Raw genomic sequence first — 22,383 nt, forward strand, 5'->3', positions numbered from 1 at the left:
TTCTCGCCTGTGAAATGTTTCAGAGGAGAGAGGCTGGGGTGATGGCCAGGGAGAGTGTGTTAATGAAAAGCAGGATAAATGCTCAAAATGATTTGCATAGAAGGAAGCTGACCGGCTGATATTCAAAAAGGAAATCCCAGTGGAGATGCCCCACATAACCCAGCTTCCTTTGTCAGCCCTGAATCTGAAAGAAGCGTCTGAAATAGCGAGTTCACGGTTTCTCCCTCACCGACCAACGCTTGCAAGCTCCACACCAGCATTTCCAACCGCGCTCCTTGTTAGGGTTCGCAAGGGGCTCATAGCATATAGTTTAAAAATGGCCCATTGTGGTGACCTGACAAACAAGGGATGAAGTCACAGTGGCCACATTGCCCTGGTGGGCATCCTGTTTTTTCCTTAAGGCGATATCCTGTTTCTCCCTGCTGGTGCCAGTTTCTCAAGACTACGTGACCACCCGACTGTGAGACCCCTTTGACTACGTGACCACAAGACCCCAGCTGCAGGCTAAAGATAAACTAAGGCCCCCTCCCTTCTGGGCACGATTTCCCATTGATAGCGTATAAGAAGGCTTGGCTGTAAAGGGAGGGCACTGGTTTCCCTCTAAAGCCAGTCACTTTCTTCCTTTCTTCCTTTAACAAATCCTTCTCTACCCGAATGCCCGGCTTGCGTTCGCCTTACATTCCTCATTCTGCAGTCGTCTGTGTGTTTTTATCGATACTAACCTTTGCTCTCCTGATGCCTGGTAACCCCCCAGGGCACTGCTCTCCATGGAGCCCAGTGCCCCAGGCTTGAGGCTTGCAGATGCTCTGGGCTCTCTCAGTTCACCCTCGGGAGAACAGTGCCAGGGAGAATGGGAAAGGATGCCCCAAACCAGGGGTGCCATTCTGCCATCACCTGGGTCTTCCTCATGGCAGGAACAGTTCAATGGTCAAGTTCAATGTCAAATCCTCTGGCGAGGATTTCCACCAGCTGCCCCACCCTCTGCCTCCCCACACTTGTTCCTGTTAGCATTAGCATCTATGGGGGACTGCTGATGGAGGCGAGGGGAAGGGTTCAGGTCACGAAGGCGCAAGGTGCCCGGAAACTCAGAGCCTTCTCCCACCCTTCCCTCCCTGGGAAGCAGCACCGCAGGTGGGCGGCACTTAGGGGAGCAAGTGTGCTCTGGCCCCTCCCCCACAGTGCCCTCACTCACGCTCAGAAGAATTACAGCAGATGTTCCAAAGCTCTGCACCCAGACCTGGCTTTCCATCCACTTCCATCCCCTCTGGCTGCGAGAGCTTTGGCAAGTACTCATAAGAGGTATTGCTCCTAGTAGAGGCTTGCAGGGAGGGAGTCTAGCCACATGTACAGGTTAGGAGGGGCTTCTTATCTTCCAGAAGGTTGGGAGGATGCTCATGCCTGCTAAGCCACTTCAGACGTGTCCAACTCTTTGTGACCTTGTAGCCCACCAGGCTCCTCTGTCCATGGGATTCTCCAGACAAGAACACTGGAATGGGTTGCCATTCCCGTCTCCAGAGGATCTTCCTGACCCAGGGATCAAACCCAGGTCTCCTGCATTGCAGGCAGGTTCTTTACCACTAGCACCACCTGAAACGCCCCTTGAAGGATAGTGATAGAAAACCACAAGGCCCCACAGAGCTCTGAGCTGCAGAGGTAGGGTCACAGGAAACTTCACCTAAAGGAGCAGATGTCTCCAGTTGTAGCTGTTTACACAGACAAGCCTTCTGCAGATAAGATCCAAAGCTCCTTTCAGGCAGCAATCTCAGTGTTTTCTTTAAGATAAGATCATTTCAGCTCTTGGGTTCTGTGCCCACAGAGCCAGTCTCCTGGGGTGAGTCTCAGAGTGACCACTTCAAGGAGGATACTGTGGATTCTAGTAAACAGGGCCGTGTTGAAACCCAGGGTCCCCCACACCCAAGGAGCAGCCGTCCACAGGGAGGCCCAGTGGTTAGTACTCCCTTATCATTGGGCTCCCGTGGAGACAGGTGCTCTCTGGAAGGTAAGGAAGCACTGTGAGCTGTGCAGGTCCAGCCCCCAACTCCACAGGCTCGGCTTTGCTCCTGGTGAGGCCCCAGCCGAGCATCTCACACTTCACGTAGATTCTGACCCTGCAGGGCTGGGGCAGAGCCTGAGTCCCTGCACTTCCAACAAGCCCCAGGGACACCGATGCTGCTGGACCCAAGGACCCCACCTGCTGTGCCTTGAGAATCCAATGAGTCCAAGGCGGTCCAGGGGGCCACTGGAGTTCCCTCCACTGCAATGCAGATACCGTGCCCAGCTTCCAGTGCTCCATGGGGCTTCAACCACAGCCAGGGTGCTCAGACCTTGGTATCCAGACAAACACTTCTCTCTGTCCTTACAGTCAGGTTGTTAGCCAAATTCAGATCTGCATTATTCCACACAGTAGGGTGGCTGCCATCTAAACCTGACTAGCTCATCTTTTCTGAACTGTTTCTTCTTTTGCTGATTAACTATTTTGATTGAGAACTTCATATGTCATACATATATGTATGAACATAAATAATAAACACAGAATATTCTAACCCATCATTAAAGATTGGTTTGAACTCCACATTGTTGAGGTTTTGTTTTGTTTTTGCAATAGACTATTTTTTTAGAGCGAGCTTCCCTGGTGCCTCAGCAGTAAAAGAACCAGCCTGCCAGTGCAGGAGACACAGGTTCAATCCCTGAGTCGAGAAGATCCCCTGGAGAAGGAAATGGCAACCCTTCCAGTATTCTTGCCTGGAGAATCCCATGGACAGAGGAGCCTGGTGAGCTACAGTCCATGGGGTCACAAAGAGTCAGACACAACTGAGCACCCCACCCCCAACACACACATACATTTTTAAAGCAGTTTTAAGGTTCACAGCAGAACTGAGCAGAAAGTAGAGAATTCCCATCCCCACACAGCCAGGGCCTTCCCCACTATCAACACCCCCACCAGAGTGGTGCCTTTGTTACAATCAATGAACCTACATCAATCAACCTCATCAACACCCAAAGTCCAGTGTTTAGCTGGCTTCACCCTTGGTGGGGTCCATCTTGTGGGTATAAGAACATGGACCCACCATCACGGGGTCACGGAGTATTCTCACTGCCCTCAGCATCCTCTGAGCTCTGCTATGTATCCCTTCCTCTCCCAAGCCCCCCACAGCCACTGCCCTTTCTCTGTCTCCGATATCTGTCTTTTCCTGGATGCTGGAATCAACTGTACCCTACTTCGCTAACTACCTTCCAAACGGGAAGTCAGAACCACAATGAAACAGCAAGCTGCAGCTGGCCCAACCCTGAGACACTTACTCATTCTCTTCAAGCTTCAAACTCGGGGTGGGGCAGCTGAGTTCCGACGTGCCTACACAGGTCCTCTGTGTGGTGTGCACAGCTTCTAGAACACTGGCAGGTAGTGGGTGCCCATGATTTGAGCAATGAATGAATTGTTTTCATTATTTGACTTAAAGGTAGTGATTTGCCTCAACCTTAAAAAAAAATTATTTTGAAACAAAAATATCCTCCAGGGCTTCCCTGGTGGCTCAGTAGGCAAAGAATGTGCCTATCAGTGCAAAAGACATGGGTTTGATCCCTGGTCCAGGAAGATTCCACATGATGCAAGAGCCTGTGCTCCAGAGGCCAGGATCCACACTACTGAGCCCATGTGCTGCAACTACTGAAGCCCGAATGCTCTAGAGCCTGAGCTCTGCAACAAGAGAAACCACCACGATAAAAGGCCCTGGCACCACAACGAAGAGTAGACCCCGCTCACAGCAACTAGAGAAAGCCCATGCACAGCAACAAAGACCCAGTGCAGACAAAAATAAATCAATTAAATTTAAAAAAAGAATTAGTAGTCTCCCAATAAAATACTCTCCAAAGTCAAACTATGAATTTCATCCTGATCATCCTTATTTTAACACTAGTTAAATAACGTCCTTATTTAACACTAGCCTCAAGTCTGGCATAATAACACGCTGCTGCTGCTGCTAAGTTGCTTCAGTGTCCGACTCTGTGCAACCCCATAGACAGCAGCCCACCAGGCTCCTCCATCCCTGGGATCCTCCAGGCAAGGATACTGGAGTGGGTTGCCATTTCCTTCTCCAATGCATGAAAGTGAAAAGTGAAAGTGAAGTCTCTCAGTCATGTCCAACTCCTAGCGACTCCACGGACTGCAGCCTACCAGGCTCCTCCATCCATGGGATTTTCCAGGCAAGAGTACTGGAGTGGGGTGCCATTGCCTTCTCCAAATAACACACTAGTGTTAAATAAAGAAGAGAGTAAAAAAAAAAACTGGCTTAAAACTCAACATTCAAAAAACTAGGATCATGGCATCTGGTCCCATCTCTTCATGGCAAATAGATGGGGAAACAATGGAAACAGTGACAGACTTTATTTTCTTAGGCTCTAAAATCACTGCAGATGGTGACTGAAGCCATGAAATTAAAAGATGCTTGCTCCTTGGAAGAAAAGCTATGACCAACCTAGACAGCATATTAAAAAGCAGAGACATTACTTTGCCAACAAAGGTCCGTCTAGTCAAGGCTATGGTTTTTCCAGTAGTCATGCATGGATGTCAGAGTTGGACCATAAAGAAAGCTGAGTGCCAAAGAATTGATGCTTTTGAACTATGATGTTGGAGAAGACTCTTGAGAGTCCCTTGGACTACAAGGAGATCCAACCAGTCCATCCCAAAGGAAATCAGTCCTGAATATCCATTGAAAGGACTGATGATAAAGCTGAAACTCCAATACTCTGGCCACCTCATGCAAAGAGCCAACTCATTGGAAAAGACCCTGATGCTGGAAAAAATCGAAGGCATGAGGGGAAGGGGATGACATAGGATGAGATGGTTGGGTGGCATCACCGACTTGATGGACATGAGTTTGAGCAAGCTCTGGGAGATGGTGATGAACAGGGAGGCCTGGCGTGCTGCAGTCCATGGGGTCGCAAAGAGTCGGACGTGACTGAGTGACTCAACTGATCCTTATTTTATCACAAAGATAATCTAGACTCTACTAATTTCTCTCTTATACAAAATTATAAAAAGATACAATGCATCACCCTTAATAATTCCTGTGATTAAAGGTCAGAAAAGGATGTAACATTTGTTTAGGGGAGACTGAAGCTTTACATTTTACAGATGCTGAAACCTGGGGCAATCACTTAGCAGGCACGGCTACCTAAAGAATTCTCAGCACACTGATGGTCCACAAAATAAAGATTCGCTAAGGAAACACTCCCCAGGACCTTCCTGACTTTACTTCCTAAGGTTCTAACATACCCGGGGCCCATTCTCCCTGGGACTTACCCTGAAGTCCCCCACATCCTCAGTTCTGATGAACCACCTGTGGAAGAGCACTTACCCTTGCCTCCCTCTGGAGCATTCTAACTCTGCCAGTCCCTGGAACTGGGTCACTGAAAGATACTATCTCATTTGTGGTCCACATGATAACATTTTTACTTATTTTTGTCATCATATGCATGCATTTTCACTCCAGTACTCTTGCCTGGGAAGTCCCATGGACAGAGGAGCCTGGCGGGCTACAGTCCATTGGATCAGAAAGAGTCAGACGTGACCAAGAGACTAACACACACACACGCATTTTAAATTTTCTTCACTTAACACCAAAGACACTGCCGTGTAGTGTTATGTATGGTGCTCATGTACTCTTCACACTCTTTCCTGCCTTCCACTTAAGCGGCATCATGGCCTGGCCGTGGTCTGTGCCAAGCCTGCTCGTGGATGGCCATGCACAGGCCCATAGGGAGATCAGTGGCTGGGTCTCCTGCATTGCAGACAGATTCTTTACCATCTGAGACACCAGGGAAGCCTGAAAAGTCATTATATGGGCCCAAAAACTCAAGATTTCAAGGGCATGTGAGTCTTTATTTAATTTATTCCAAGAACGCTGCTTTAGCTAGAGAGGAATAGGATTCCAGCTGCCCTCCCCGAGCAGTGGGAGTAGACGCTTATGAGAAAGCTTTTGTTCCATGGATGAAGTTAGTAATTACTACTTTCTTTTTTAAACACTACTTCAGCAAAGCCAGAGTGTCACCAATATAGGAGTTGACTCCAAAACAAAGACCAAAATGTATAAATAGCTCCTCTGAAAGCACCACAAAGGCTGGGCTGTGACCTCCCCACAGGAATCAATATTTCAAATGAACCGCAGTGCTTCTGGAAACATAACTCTGTTTTATCACCCCACCCTGGGGCCCTCCCGCCTCCCCCACCGACCCCCGTCTCCTCCACATCATCTCCCCACCACCATCTTCCTCTCACTTCCCAACTCCAAACAAAAGAGCAGCCCCTGCACAGGCAACCAGGATTGCAGGACTGCACACCCAGCCAGGGCTCCCAGCACAAACTTCTAGAATGAACAGGGGACTTAGCAGAGAGTCGGGGCACCAGCCCTATGTTTAGGAAGGCTGCGAAGACTTAGAATGTCTTCCGGAGGGTTCCAAGTGGCCAACTAATAAAAAAAAAACCCCTCTGGCTGGGTCGGGGGTGCTGGGCCCTGTGTTTTTCTGTTCCATGGGGAGCTGCCTGAGGGCAGGACCATTCACTGCAGCTACCACGTGCTTTATAGGTAGAAGACGCGAAAGAAACAGCTAGAGTTTAATTACATTTGTGGGTCATTTCAAGAGTTGGGCTTTGAAAGGTTCCTTCCACGTGGAAGACAAAATCACCCGGTTTGCACAACAGGTGAATGGAGGTGATGCCTTCCAAAGAAAAAGGCAAACGCCGCTCTCCGCCAACCCTCCTGCCCCACTTCCCTGCTTTGTCTCCCACTACCTCCTGGGTCTTCCCGCCGTGAACGTTATCAAGCTCCAGAGATCTAGAAATTTAAAACACAGGCTTCTGTTTAGGGGAAAACTGGACACAAAACGCCTTACCTTATGACCTGAGAAAGACCTGGTGGAGGCACACAGTGGGTGCAGAGGGACGGACACGTGGCTGACTTATTGGAGGGCAGGGAGGCCTCCTTTGAGCCCCCGGGAGGATGGAGGAGGAGGAGAGGGAAGGCTGCCGGGGCAGAGGCCAGGGAGCTCAGGAGCACGGAGGCCACACCGAACACAGAGCGATTGGGAGGAGCAGTTCGGAGGCTGGACCTCCAGGTGGGAGGACGGGTGGAGGAGAAGGTGGGGCCACAAAGAGGCGGCCCACATGCCCCGCCCACCAGGGACAGTGGGGCCTCCAGGGGGCCCTGGAGCAGCATCTTGAAGGATGAGAAGGGGTTCACAGAGAAGGACCTCTTTGAGGAGACCATCTCTGTCGTACCCTCCAGACCCAGCCACCGGCCCCTTCTAGAGATACTCCATCAATATCTGTTGACGAATGGACTAAACGTACTCCACACCAGTGCTGCTCGAACCTTGGCGTGAATCAGAATCACCTGGAGGGCTTGTTAAGCATGACTGCGGACTCCGTGCCCACAATCAATTTCTGAATCGGTAAACCTGAGAACAAACCGCGAAACAACGTTTCCGAGGAGCTTCCAGGGGCTGCTAGCGTTACTGGTCCCCACACCACACCTGGAGTAGCACTGGTCCACCTAGCTTATCCCCTTATCAGTTCATGCCCAGCAAATGCTCAGAGGTAAGTATTTCGAGGGGACCTGGGATCAGGAAATGAAGAATATCTTTACATTTCTATGCCGCTTTATAGTTTCCAAAATAATTTATCCTGTTTTATCCTTGCACTCTTTGACAATATTATCCCATTTTAAGGATGAAGAAGCAAGGGTCCAGAGATTTAAAACTAACTTGATTCATGTCAATGTATGGCAAAACCACTACAATATTGTAAAATAATTAGCCTCCAATTAAAATAAATGAATTTATATTTAAAAAAACTAACTTCTCAAGGAACCTTAGGAGGTAAAAGATGGAGTTGGCAAATAAATCTCCCAACAGAGCTCTGTCCTCCACACGGAAGACAAAGAATTTTGAAAATAAAGTATAAACTAACATAAATATTCCTCTCTAAATGATTTTCAGTATCACCTCCCTACAAGTTTTTAAAGGAAGTTCTGGGATTATAACTCACTTTAAGTCAGACATAGGTGTATAATCAATTTGATAATGTCACTATTTTTATTATTACATAGATAAAATACCACATAAAATGAAATACATAGATAAAATATTATTTTAACTCTCACTGGTAGTACAGTAGGCAAGAGCATGAACTCTGGAGACAAACCTCTGAGGTTCTAATCCCAGCTCTGCTGTTAATTAGCTGTATGATCTTGGTCAAGTTACTTAAACTCTCTTGTCTCAGCATCCTTATTTATGAAAGAATATATAAGAACAAGGCGAAGGGGATGACAGAGGATGAGATGGTTGGATGGAATCACCGACTCGATGGACATGAGTTTGAGCAAGCTCCAGGAGTTGGAGATGGACAGGGAGACCTGGTGTGCTGCAGTCCATGGGGTCGCAAAGAGTTAGACATGACTGAGCGACTGAACTGAACTGATATAACAACAAGAGTAGTACTTAATCAGAAAGTTTTTATGAGAACTAAATGAGTCAATAGATGTAACATGTTTAGAAGGGCGGCTGGCACACACAGTAGGCAGTATACATATATGTGTGTGTAGATATATCACATATTATATCATTATTATTACTAATGCCCTGAAGCCATTCAGCCTTCAGGCCGGGGTCAGGTAGGACCTACAGGGGGCCTTGATTCAGACCAGGACTCCTAGGTGTCAAGGCTTAGTTTTCTGACTCAGAATTCTCAAAAACAAAACAGAATCCCTCTATCAATAAGACCAGTGAGTAGGCGACCTCAGAAAAGAATGTCAGGGAAGGATTCGCAGAGCAGCTGGGACCCAGCCCTGGCCACGGAGGCAGGAAAAGCCACAGCCCCAGGTGGTGGCAGTGGGGTGCAGCAGACCCATGCCAGCCAGGAAGAGCAGGGGGTGGGAAGTGCTGGGGGGTCCTCGGTGGCTGAGCCCCCAAATGGCTGGCATCTTGCCCCTCCTGGATCTGTATACAAGGCTGGTCACCCAGCTGGGGCTAAGTTACAGTGTCCTTTCCAAGAAGCTGAAGCTGCAAATTAGACATCCAGTGACTACACAACACCGCATCCAGTGACCACACAACACTGCGTCCAGTGACTACACAACACCGTGTCCAGTGACTACACAACACTGCGTCCAGTGACTACACAACACCATGTCCAGTGACTACACAACGCTGCGTCCAGTGAATACACAGCACCACATCCAGTGAATACACAACACCATGTCCAGTGAATACACGCCACGTCCAGGGACTACACAATGCCACATCCAGGGACTGCAAACACCACGTCCAATGACTACACAACACCGCCTCCAGTGACTACACAACACCATGTCCAGTGACTACACAATACCATGTCCAGTGAATACACAGCACTGCATCCAGGGACTGCAAACCCACGTCCAGTGACTACACAACACCATGTCCAGTGAATACACAGCACCACATCCAGTGAATATACAACGCCACGTCCAGGGACTACACAATGCCACATCCAGGGACTGAACAACACCACGTCCAGTGAATACAGTACCAAGTCCAATGAAACATGCTGGGCTACACCAAGGGCATCCCCAGGCCTGGGGCTGTGTGTGTGGTGGCCGGGGGGTGGGGAGCAGGTGGGGGTAGGGGTAGGTTACTACTTCCAGGTGCTGGACTTCAGGAAGTTGCTTCCCAGGGTGGTTTGAGCCCTGTGCACTCCCTTTGTCTGGGCTGTTTTTCTCAGTGTTGGTGCTTGATTGACAAACCCTTGCTGTGGTCAGAGCCCCTCCTGCACAGCTTTCTTGTGCATGGCTTTGCTAATGGTTGTGTGTGCTGCCCCCCTCAGGAAGCCCATGGGGCGTTCTGTTGTGGAATTAGGGACACAGTTCACCAAACAGTTCCTGGCCTCTGAGGCCTGATTCCCTCTTAGGAAGGGGTCCTCAGGGCAGGTGAGAATGATTCAATAACAGCACCAGGAGGGAGACCTGCCGACCAGCAAGACAAGATTTTCCCTAAAGAGTCTGATGACCATAGAGATTTTTGTGGGATCTGCAGGACCGATGTCCAGGCCCAGTGTCCACAGAGCGCCCTGGACACGCACACACTTTGGATATGAAGGGTCAACTCAAGTGCAGCCTCCTCTGATGAGAATGTTTAGACAACTGGTGGAGAAAATATGAAACCTATGTTCTTGTGGAATAATAAGCATTACTGTTTATACAGGTTAATTTGTAAAGGAAATCCTATTTACACTCAGGCTGAATTTATAAAATCTCTCTCACTGAAACTGACTCAAAACTTATGCAAAATGTAGCTGTATTTTAATTTGCATTTTATGTAATAAAGTATCCTGTCAGCAGCAGTCCAATTATACTTTCAAGTTATGAAAATCCTGCTATAATGCCATAATTGCTAAGGCAAAAGTATAAAATCTGACCACCCTCAATTCCACGGAATACTGACTCACTGGGGAAAATAAATATATTCCTATCTAATACCATATGAATTGAAATAAATACATGCTGCCTTTTTGCAGAATGATAATTTTAGAAAAATTAAAATGCCATTCATATTTAACATCCCAGTGAGCATTTTACAGGTCACTGAGTGAGATAAAATGGATGTAATACTAAGAACAGAAATTTGGTAAAATGATATTTTTATATAATAAAGATTTTCCTAGAAGAGCTTGGATTATTATTAAAATAATAAATCCTTTGGCTTTTTAAAAATAGCCTTGTGTTCAGTCATGTCCGACTCTTTGCAACCCCATGGACTTGCCCACCAGGTTCCCCTGTCCATGGGATTTTCCATACAAAAATACTGGAGTGGGCTGCCATTTCTTACTGCAGGGGATCTTCCTGACCCAGGGATTGCACCTGCGTCTCTTGTGTCTCCTGCATTGGCAGCTGGATTCTTTACCACTGTGCCATCTGGAACATCCCCAAAATAGCCTTATTGATACCTAATATGAATACACACCATAAAATTTACATCCTGTAAAGTCCACCCATTTTTACAATGGAGTTTTAGCAAATGTATAGAGTTGTATAACTATGACCACAATCTAATCTTAGAAATGCTTCCATCACCTAATTAGAGAAAAAACTTTTCTATTCACAATCCTTCCCCATTGCCAGCCCCTGCTCTAAGTAAGCGTCATCTACTTTTTGTCTCCATATAGTTGTCATTTGGGGATGGTTCTTATAAATGGAAAAACAATACGTGTTCCTTTGTGACTGGCTTCTTTCACCAACCATCACGTTTCTGCAGTTCATGAGGCAGCAAACCTGCTCCCCTGCCACCTGTCCCTGGGTGCACCCTCTGGCAGCTCAGCCTCCCTGGCCCAGTGCCGGCCTGGGGCTCTCCCAACCTCCTGCCCACGCTGAATCCCTGCCGTCCTGCGTTTTCTTCTCCAACTCTGTCACATTCACTGTATGAATGTGTCTCTCAGTCTGGGTGTATACTTCCACTGATGCCAGCACCAGTGGAAAAAAAAACACCTTTGGGCTTCCTTGGTGGCTCAGATGGTAAAGAGTCTCCCTGCATACGGGAGACCCGGGTTCCATCCCTGGGTCAGGAGGATCCCCTGGAGAAGGGAATGGCAACCCACTCCAGTATTCTTGCCTGGAAAATCCCATGGAGAGAGGAGCCTGGAGGGCTACAGTCTGTGGGGTCACAGAGAGTTGGACACTTAGGAAAACAGGTGTCCCCCTCTGCGGCAGCCCTGCAAGTGTGCAAAGCTCCCATGGGAGCACCCCTGGCCACACTCTGGGAGTCCAGCAAGAAGCGAGAGCCTGGCCTAATCAGGTCTGGGGAGTGACGCACCCCCTGCTGTAACTTGGCAGCCGACTCTCCCCGACTTGAGAGAGCAAGTGAGCTGGCAGCCAATTAGCAAAGGAGTAACTTCAAATCCATTCTAATCTGCAAATAATAAAGTCAGTGGCAACATTTATGACTTAAACTATTGCTAGTGTAAAACACTCACCTACACCAGTGGATCCTGACATGATGGCTGAGTGTGAAAGGCGATACTAGAAGTTGTGAAAGGCCATCAGTCACAGCCTATATAGGACGCAGCAGAAATGTGGGGTGGGGAGGGGGCTTCCCTGGTAGTACAGCGATAAAGAATCCGCCTGCCAGTGCAGGAGACACGGGTTCCATCCCTGGTCCGGGAAGATCCCACATGCTTCAGGGCAGTTCTTCTTCTCATTAGTTCTCATTATTCTGTTGCATGCCCTCATAGTGATCATTTAAAGATACAATTATAATTACACATGGACCTGTTATATGATGTCTGATTCTTATAATGAGATTCATGTGAAAGTGAAAGTGAAGTCGCTCAGTCATGTCCAACTCTTCACGACCCCATGGACTGCAGCCTACCAGGCTCCTCCGTCCATGGGATTTTCCAGGTAAGAGTACTGGAGTGGGGTGCCATTGCCTTCTCTGGCCTGAGGTTAATCAAGTTTTTATCACAAAATACAAATGGCGGCAATGGGGAGAGATTCAATTGCATGCCTAATTCATGGGGGGAAAAAAAGTAGCTGCAAAAAATTTTTCTATAGTTAGATAGTTTTTGTTTTTTATGGAGAATAAAAATTCAAATAGATGAAAAGTGTACACAAAGAATTTAAATAACAAACAAGCTTGATCTAAATTGATACTTTCAGATACACAACTTTATATCCATTTAAAAAGCCTGGCATACTATAGAATAAAATGAAAATATCTTGGTAGATCTTGATTTAAAGAGGAAATGAAATATAAAATTTCAAAGTATTTAAATATGAGTGCATTACATGTTATCAAAACATTTGACCACGACAGTCGTAAAAACCCATCAACCACATACAGAAAGTTAAAGAAGTGATTAAGACTGGGTGTTCTAGTTCCTTGTGAACTTTCTGTTTTAGAGGCAGCAAGGTCAACCCAAGGTTATACATGTTTGATGGTTTAATAATCCTTGGACAATTCTTATGATGACTATGGGCTTCTCAAGTGGCACTAGTGGTAAAGAACTCGCCTGCCAATTCAGGAGACCCAGCTCTATGCCTGGGTCAGGAAGATCCCCTGGAGAAGAGAATGGCTACCCACTCCAATATTCTTGCCTGGAGAATCTCATAGACAAGGGAGCCTGGTGGGCTATACTCTATGGTGTCAGAAGAGTCAGACACGACTGAGCAACTGAGTATACACACATGCGTGATGATTATACAGAATGTCAGTTGCAATTATAGAGTCCATAACATGGTAATTAGCACAAAAGTTTGGAGACCCAGCTATTACCCCTTTACAGACACTGAGCTTCCCTGTGACTTTTTTCATAAATAGTTTATAGACTGTTCATGCTTCTAATTCAGCAGGCATGCTACTGAACATAGCAATTTGTTTCAACAAAAGATGCTAACCTCAGAGAGCTTCCCAAGTGGTTTAGAAAGTTTCCTCCTAAAATTGTGACCCAGCACCTGTGGTCTCTGGTTAAGGACTGTCAGCTCCAAGAGAGCAGAGAGGGGGGAAACATCTAGAAGACATGAAATCCTGCAGCAGAGCTCCTACAGTTTATTCAGAGACCCCCATCTGAAAAGGCTTAGGTGTGTGCTTCACAGCCCACAACAGAGTCTTAATGTGCATTAAAGAAATGCAGGTCCAAGGCTGGCCTCTCTGCAGGACACAGGGACCAAGGGGCCCAGCCTTGAAGGTGCTGACACTGTAGAGGGTGGGATGTGCCAACGTCCACGTAAACGCATTAGGAGACAGAGAAAAATAAATGGCACAGAACAAGCATATGAGAAATAACAGGATCTGAAGAACGGAGAAACTCACCCACTTGGGTGAAGGGAGGTTTCCGTGAGGACAGGGTGCTGGGCTGGATTCCAGAAAGAGGGCAGGGTGTGAATGGCAGACACAGAAAACACAAGGAAGATAGGAGCAAATCATGGTCTGGCTGCTTGGCAGAGGAGGGTGAAGAGGGTTAAAGCTGTAAAGATGTTTGGTTTCAATCGACAGACAGATAAGAAAATCCACATCAGGATGTCCCTGGTGGTCCAGTGCTTAACAGTCTGAGCTTCCACTGCACGGGTTTGATCCCCAGTTGGGGAACTAAGATCCCACAAGCCTTGTGGTGCAGCCTAAAGATAGAGAAATAAATAATATGCTTTTAAAAGGGAAGAAAAAAGAAAAAGAAAATCTGCCTAAGAGTTATCCAAAGACAGGAAATGAAACCCTGTGGGCCCCAGGGGATTCGAGTTGTCTTTATTCTGGGCAGCTATGTGCTCAGTTTTATTTCTTGGGCTCCCAAATCACTGCAGGTGATGACTGCAACTACGAAATTAAAAGACGTTTGCTCCTTGGAAGAAAAGCTATGACAAACCAAGACAGCATATTAAAAAGCAGAGACATTACTTTGCCAACAAAGGTCTGTCTAGTTAAAGCTACAGTTTTTCCAGTAGTCAGGTATGGGTGTGAGAGTTGGACTACAAAGAAAGCTGAGCACGGAAGAATTGACGCTTTTGAACTGTGGTGTTGGAGAAGACTCTTGAGAGTCCCTTGGAGTGCAAGGAGATCAAACCAGTTAATCCTACAGGAAATCAACCCTGGAATATGCATTGGAAGGACTGATGCTAAAGTGAAGCTCCAATACTTTGGCCACTTGATGCAAAGAGCCAATTCATTGGAAAATACCTTGATGCTGAGAAAAATTGAGGGCAGGAGGAGAAGGGGATGACAGAGGATGAGATGGTTGGATGGCATCACTGACTCAATGGACAGGAGTTTGAGCAAGCTCTGGGAGAGAGTGAAGGACAGGGAAGCCTGGAGTGCTCCAGTCCATGGGGTCGAAAAGAGTTGGACGTGACTGAGCAACTGAACAACAAATGTGCTCAGCTAAAACCTGGGAGAGGAGAATGGATATCGAATTAGTTTCTCTGCCCCAAGTGCCCTCTGACACCCAGCAAATCTCCCAGGTTGACCGCAAACTGTCATGGCGGATGGACCATTCTGCTGTAGGTCCTGCCTTGGTCCAGTGAGCTGAGAACTGGAGAGGGTCTGCAGGCTGGACATTTGGACTGTGAGGCTCCCCTCTCAGGGGTCATGTCCAGGAGCCAAGATGGAAAAAGGAGTCTGGGCAGAACAAACAAATTGAGCAGCTTGTCGACTACAAAAGGCTAATGGATCATCGCAGAGGGTGAGAAACCCTGCAGTGGAAACTCACAGTCCATTTCAGCAGGCAGGCCGTGCAAAATCACCGGCAGTGTCTCCAGCAAGGCACTGGTGTGAACAGAGCTTTTTACTAAAACAAGATTACCCTGGCAGCAGTGTGTGGGCTGACTTGGAATAAGGTGGGCCCCTGCATGAGGCCAGACGAGATTGAACTTGACCTTGAGCAGAACTTTAGAACTATTAAAGATGCAAAGGCATGTAGAGCAACAGGGGGTAGCTGGTAATATAATGGCAAGAGAGGAGTAAGAAACTCTATAAAAAGAAGAATCACAAATTCAAAATCATGCCAGTGTGGGCATGTAGCAGCATTGATTATGATGGGAATGCCATATACACCATCATATGGAGACGTGTAGTCATAGCAAGACTGCCATTCTTTTTCATTATTATTTTAAACGTTTTACTTTGTATCAGGGTATAGCTGATTAACAATGTTGTGACAGTTTCAGGTAGACAGTGAAGGGACTCAACCACACACAGACATGTATCCATTCTCCCACAAACTCCCTTCCCATCCAGGCTGCCACACAACATGAAGCAGAGCTCCCTGTGCTATACAGTAGACCCTTGTTGGTCATCCATTTCAAATATAGCACTGTGTACATGTCCACCCCAAACTCCTTAATTATCCCTTCCCCCTGGCAGCCATAAGTTCATTCTCTAAGTCTTCGGGTCTCTTTCTATTTTGTACATTCATTTCTATCAGTTCTTTTTAGATTCCACATATAAGAGATGTCATACGATATTTCTCCTTCTCTGACTTCACTCTGTATGACCATCTCTAGGTCCATCCATGTTGCTGCAAATGGCATTATTTCATCCTTTTTTAATGGCTGAGGATACTCCCATTCTTGAAAACAATATTCATTATACCATGCGTCAGAAAGCAGTAAAGTCTGTAATAGATTCTATAAAACACTTTTATTCAAAATGTTAGGAAGTTTTGTGTTCACTTGAGAGGTACGCTTAGGTATCTGGAAGATTAACATCTCTTATACAAAGAATTTCATTTCCAAAATAATAATTAAATGAATCCTCACCAAACTGGAAATCGTTATGCTGTCAAATATATACATTTGTTGTTGTTGTTGTTGTTGTTCAGTCACTTAGTTGTGTCTGACTCTTTGCAGGCTCATGGACTGCAGCATGCCTGCCTTCCCTGTCCTTCACCATCTCCTGGAGCTTGCTCAAACTCATGTCCATCGAGTCAGTGATGCCATCTAACCATCTCATCTTCTCATCCCTTCTCTTCCTACCTTCTATCTTTCCCAGCATCGGGGTCTTTTCCAAAGAGTCAGCTCTTTGCATCAGACGGCCAAAATATTGGAGCTTCATCTTTAGCATCAGCCCTTCCAATGCATATTCCAGGGTTGATTTCCTTTAGAATTAACTGGTTTGGTCTCCTTGCTGTCCAAGGGACTCTCATGAGTCTTCTCTAGCACCATAGTTTGAAAGCATCAGTTCTTCAGTGCTCTGCCTTCTTTCTGGTCCAACTCTCACATAAGTATACAACTACTGGAAAAACCATAGCTTTGACAATATGGACCTTTGTTGGTAAAGTGATGTCTCTGCTTTTTAATATGCTGTCTAGTTTGGTCATAGCTTTTCTTCCAAGGAGCAAGTGTCTTTTAATTTCATGGCTGCATTTACAGGACAGCAGTTGGATGTACAGGTCACATTTACCCTGCTCAACATACAATAGAAAGCACAGCTCTATAGACCCAAGCTCAGCATTTTAAAACTCCAGCTAAATAAATGTATGAAACCCATTCCAAGAGAGTCCAGCCTCTTACATATGGTAGAAATGCAGCTAAATAATACACAAGGCCTTTGTGTGATACAGGACATTCAACGTCAGCCCTGGGTAATCATACCTATTGAACGATGTGGGTTTCCCATTGAGAAGCTAGAGTTTACATGACTCTCCTTTGAAAGACTAATTTCCACAACATTTCCATCCTTGAATAGAAAACATGGACTAACAGAATGACGGGAACATAGAGCGCATGAACAGAAATCTGTGGCCATCTCTTTTGCTCACACAGAGATACAATGAATAATACCATGCTCTAAATTTAAAGAAATACACATATGAAAAGATAAGGGGAGGTGTCTTTGGTAATTTTGAATAAAAACTTGGAAAACTATCCTAGAATGGCTGAAAGCAAAATACAAAGAAGGTTCTAGAAATCTGAGCCTCTGTATCTGGACTGCCAAAGTTGTCCCCCATTTCCAATAGAGATTTTTTTTTTTTTAAACATCCCTCACAGATTATTTTTGACTCAGCCAAGCAGGGAGTCTATTTTAAAGCTCCCAATTTGAAAGTCATGGAAGCTTTATAAAGTTCTCCACCTGCATCTCTTTTTAGGAACAGGCCTTTATCCTCTAAAAGGATGAAAACCTCTAGCATATAAAAACTTTGTTAAGCTGTCACTATCAATAGGATAAAAAAAAAAAAATTAACAGTTGACAAAGAAGAAACAAATTGCATCTTCGAATCAGTTTTCTTAAAGCTGTTGTTAAAAGCTATAACCACCAACGTTAACTAAATTTAAACCCCCTCTGACCTTCGTTGTGGCCCTTAACCTTTTCTTTCTTCTGCTTCCTGTGGCCGCTGCAGAAAACTGGCACAGGCCTTGGAAAAGCGTTCTCTGCAGCACACAAAGGCCCAGCTTTCCTGCTCCCCTGCCAGGAGGCCCCGGATCAACCGAGGGGTCGGCACCTGTGCAGAGAAGCAGGTGACAGTGGCCTAGAGCAAGCTGTAAGAGTGTCTGCCCTTCAAAGATCGCGCTGCTGCGTCAGGCATTCAAGCCACTGAAGTTCAGGTTTTCTTTGTGAACACAGACTTTAAACAAATTCATCTATTGCTGTTCAACTGACTGTAAAATTGGTAGTTTTACTGTTGCAAAAAAAGAAAGAAAAGAAGAAAAACTGAGAGCTTTCATTTCCACTTTGCTAAGGTCATGGATACATCCCAGGCTGCCAGCAAATCACCCTTTAAAATCTTTGCAACTGAACAACTTGCAGGGGAGAAAGCAGCCCATGACAGAAACGCACAGTGGGACTGTACGTGTTCCTCCCCGCAGTGAACTGATCAAACTCCGCAGCCGAGGACTCTCCAAGATGGAATGATCCATTTTTTAATTCCATGTCCCTCAAAGATGGGAAGCGGCAGGAGCACAAGTTTGTTTCACCACTAACATTATATTTGCTGTTAGTCCTTACTTCTTTAAGCAGCCTTGTAACTAGAAGATCTCATGTGAGTGTTTAAACACATTAGTGAATTTTATCACAGAGAATACTCATGACTTGGTCCTGCTTTAGGCTGACTTCACAGTACAAGACAACGCACATTTCCTAAGGGTTTCTGCACCAGCTCTTCGTGTTTCTACACGACGTCTCATGATGGTAACAGAAATTATTTTCATCAAGTGTTTCAAAATGACCAAAGTTAGCTGACTCACTCCTGAATGGAACATCTTTGAAATGGAAGCATATGGCCCTGTTGTTTCTCCAAAGGAGAATTTTGAACCGATTTTCTGCTTTATTTGGTTGCATAACAGGCTGTCTCACAGACAATTAAAGGACCTTTCATATATAAACATGTTTTTACTTAGCAGACCTGTTGTTGAGTCCGACTCTGCTGTTGAGTCACGTCCGACTCTGCAACCCTATAGATGCCATGCACGCCAGGCTTCCCTGTCCTTCACCATCTTCCAGAGCTTGCTCAAACTCATGTCCATTGAGTCGGTAATGCCATCCAACCATCTCGTCCATGTCTTGGCAGACATGAGAACTTTTTAAAAAAAATTCATCACAATTTCATTCATTTGACAAATTTGTTTTGGTCATTCCCAACCACTGTCATGTTTTAATTATTGGTGTTATAACTTTTTTTCCTTGACCACATCACACAGCCTGTGGAATCTTAGTTCCTGGACCAGGGATGGAACCAGTGCCCTCTGCAGTGAAAGTGCAGAGTCTTAATCACTGGATCACCAGGGAAGTCTGGTGCCATCACTTTCAGTAAGAGAAACGATTAATCTGGAATCTAATGTTATGGGAAACTTTTCACATGGTAAAGAAATTTATTCTGAATCTAATAATAATTTAAGAGTATGTGAAGGGTTTTGACACAGACGTGGTCACCAGATGGTGCAGCTCTTCTGAGGAACCAGCAGAAGTAGCTGCCGGATGGATTTAGGTTCGTAAAGAAGGAGTCCCTGAGCCCCTTAAAACACTGAGATGAGCTCCTGATGGAGGGCTGGGTCTTCTTGCCTGGGTTTTGGTGCTTTGTTTTTTAAGTGTCTAGCTGATTACATGTTCAGAATGGATTCATCGCAGTCCTGCCTGGGGATAATGGTAGAGATGCCATAAGAAGGCTTCCGGCTTTCAGGTGTTAAGAGCTGAGGTTTTGAAGTCACCCTCTGTCAGCCAAAGTCCTGAGCATGCCGTGCTTTCTCTGCCCCTTTCCACAAGTTTGTAAACACATGCTCAAGAGAGCAGAGCACAGCTCTTCTCCGTTACTAAATGGCTCCGAGATGAGACAGTGGCTGCCATTCAAGCCAACACTCTCCCTGGACTCAGTCTGCACTGTACAGGTTCTTGCACGTAATAGACTCCAGTTCTTTTGTTTTAGCAAAACAGTTCTAATGGGAGTTTACAATCTAATGGATGGCGGGAAGAGGGTATATAAACTACCTACAATCCATTAATAGCTACTTGTTGAAGAATAGGCTGAGTATTTGACCCCAGACAGGCTTTGCCACATCCACATAACTTCAAACTAAACACAGGACTATTATCAGATTAGCTTCTTAATTTGTTGCAGTCACTGGGGCATCATGAAGATACGGTCTACAGTTAATAACTTTTGATGAAATCACAGAGTAAAGACTCCTGAACCTCAACGACCAGGGCTAAGCAACTGTCTCCCATGCCTCCCTCTGCATCACGGGGGAAGAGAAGGGACTCCGAAAGCTAACAGGCAAGGATAGGGACAGAATTGTTTCCTTTAATCCTTCCTCAGGGCAAAAACACCAATATCTGCAGTATGTGAGGAAATGTGCCATTCAGGGACCAACCAGGAAATAACGTGGAAATTACGCTGTGGTGGAGAATGTAGGAATTTTAGTCACCAGGATGTGAGTCATATTATGGAGTTACAATTTTACATTCTGGGCTTTGTAGGGTTTTTTTGGTGAATTATAGGTAGAGACAATAACAATTGGGAAAGCTCTCTATACTGAGAACCCTCTTCCATGCACATATCAAATCAGACAGCTTCCAAGGGCTTTGTGGCCTAGTCACAGAACATGCCCAAACCAAGGAGGGAGCCTTAGCAGGCAGAGGCCATAAATACAGGGAGGGGTCCTGAAAAAGCCAGCTGCCCGCTCTACTTTCGTTAGTCAAGGGCCTTTAAAGTCGGCCCCCAGTGGGGCTGAGTCCAAAGCTCTCAATGGTTCTTTGAAAGCCGTCTGGTCCCATTTCAGCTGAGGTCAAAGCAGAGTTCAGAAGAGATAAAAAGAGCCTGTTTCTCTCTCTGAGGGCATGTCTGTGACACCCACCCTTTCTGCTCATCTCCTTCCAGGAGCACTAACGTCTGTCTCTTGAAGTTGAGACACCTGACACCGGCAGTCTAGAAAACTCCTCAAAGCATCCACTCTGGCTACACGTACTTCAGAGGTGCTGCAAAAGGGGTGCTGACAGGAAGCTCCAGTTACTGATGATGACTTGGTCATAATCTCACCAAACTGTTATGTCCTGAGTTTGGGTATTAAACTCTTCATTCAGTTCCACACATTTCACTTAGTATCTTCACAGACTTGAACCCCACTGCTTCACTCTTTTCATAAGAGACATTCAGCATTGAGAACACCAACTCTCACACTGGGCTGCCTGGGTGGATTTTTTTTTTTGAGTCTATTAGCTGCCAGACTTTGGGCAAACCATTAATACTTACCTTCTTCAGGCTTCGTTCCACCATTTGTGAAATGGGGTAATTGGCTTTTCCTGAAGATTAGACGACTTGATCCCCACTCCAGTACTCTTGACTGGAAAATCCCATGGATGGAGGAGCCTGGTAGGCTGCAGTCCATGGGGTCACTAAGAGTCTGACACGACTGAGCGACTTCACTTTCACTTTTCACTTTCATGCATTGGAGAAAGAAATGGCAACCCACTCCAGTGTTCTTGCCTGGAAAATCCCAGGGACGGGGGAGCCTGGTGGGCTGCCGTCTATGGGGTCGCACTGAGTCGGACACGACTGAAGCGACTTAGCAGCAGCAGCAGCAGACGACGACTTGATAGAAGGAAAGCATGGAGCACAGTGGTCAGCACCCACTATTTCCCAAGTTTTGTGCTGGTCACTCCATTCCCAGACTTACAGTAAGTAACCACGTTGTTATTAAAGAATATTCCTGGTAAAATGAAACTGAAACTTTAACTCTTCTTATTTAACTTCAAAAAGGTCAATATGCAAATACTAACCATCAGCCTTTGAGGCAGATAGTTTTTCCTGGGTTTACCACTTCATTGTTCATATTCACCTTCTGGGCCGGACCCCGTGATTTGATGAGCAAACAAAAAATTGGCTCATTGCTCTCAAGGAGCTATTCAAGACTGACCTAGTTTCCTCATCTGTGATCAAAGAGGTAATGCTTGAGGAGCTATTTAATGAGAATAAACCGATGCATCCTACTGGATTACAAGTACCCTAAAGAAGTCACCGGTTCTGAAATAAACCAGAGGATTCTCTACCTAGGTGGGTTCAGAGAGCCCCAGCCAGGGATTCCCACTGCCACTGAGGACTTTCCTATGGAGAAGAGGCCAAAGGGGCAGGCCTGGCCAGGCGGGCTGCAGGTTTGTGGACCCCAAAGCCAGTGAGGGAAGAGACCAGGTACTTGGCCCCTCCAGGCTAGAGCTGTCCCTGGAGCCAGCACCTGCCATGCGCGTGTCCCCTTGGTTGCACGCTGACCACTCTGAGCTCTCCTGGGTGGCGGGCCATGCGGGCCTTCCCCACCTGGCCCAGTGCTCTTGCAGGTGGCTAGCGCCCCTAACCTGGGAACAAGGGGAGCCTCTACTTCCCAAGTCTGCCTGTCCACCTGAACTTTGAGGCAGGGCTCCAAAACTCACAGTAAGTATAAAGATGTT

At 46.2% G+C, this 22,383-nt stretch overlaps 1 protein-coding gene across 8 annotated transcripts in view; it reads right to left on the reverse strand.

Annotated features, from left to right (window-relative positions):
• The window catches only part of LOC129624485 (uncharacterized), a 93,396-nt gene extending 85,883 nt beyond the window's left edge, over positions 1 to 7,513 (reverse strand). For 5 of the 8 annotated variants that reach the window (XR_008700981.1, XR_008700982.1, XR_008700980.1 and 2 more), the window contains exon 1: positions 6,889 to 7,305. Coding sequence is in view for 2 of the 8 variants with exons in the window: in XM_055542486.1 (XP_055398461.1) it covers positions 6,889 to 7,262 (374 nt within the window). In the remaining 6 variants the exon portion in view is untranslated. Of the gene's footprint in view, positions 1 to 6,888 lie in introns of all 8 variants that reach the window. The other 3 variants (XR_008700979.1, XM_055542486.1, XM_055542485.1) reach the window with 2 other exon arrangements.
• Between the last annotated feature and the right edge of the window lie 14,870 nt (positions 7,514 to 22,383).

Source organism: Bubalus kerabau, chromosome 12 (genome assembly GCF_029407905.1).
Source record: "Bubalus kerabau isolate K-KA32 ecotype Philippines breed swamp buffalo chromosome 12, PCC_UOA_SB_1v2, whole genome shotgun sequence".
NCBI classification, from domain to species: domain Eukaryota; kingdom Metazoa; phylum Chordata; class Mammalia; order Artiodactyla; family Bovidae; genus Bubalus; species Bubalus kerabau.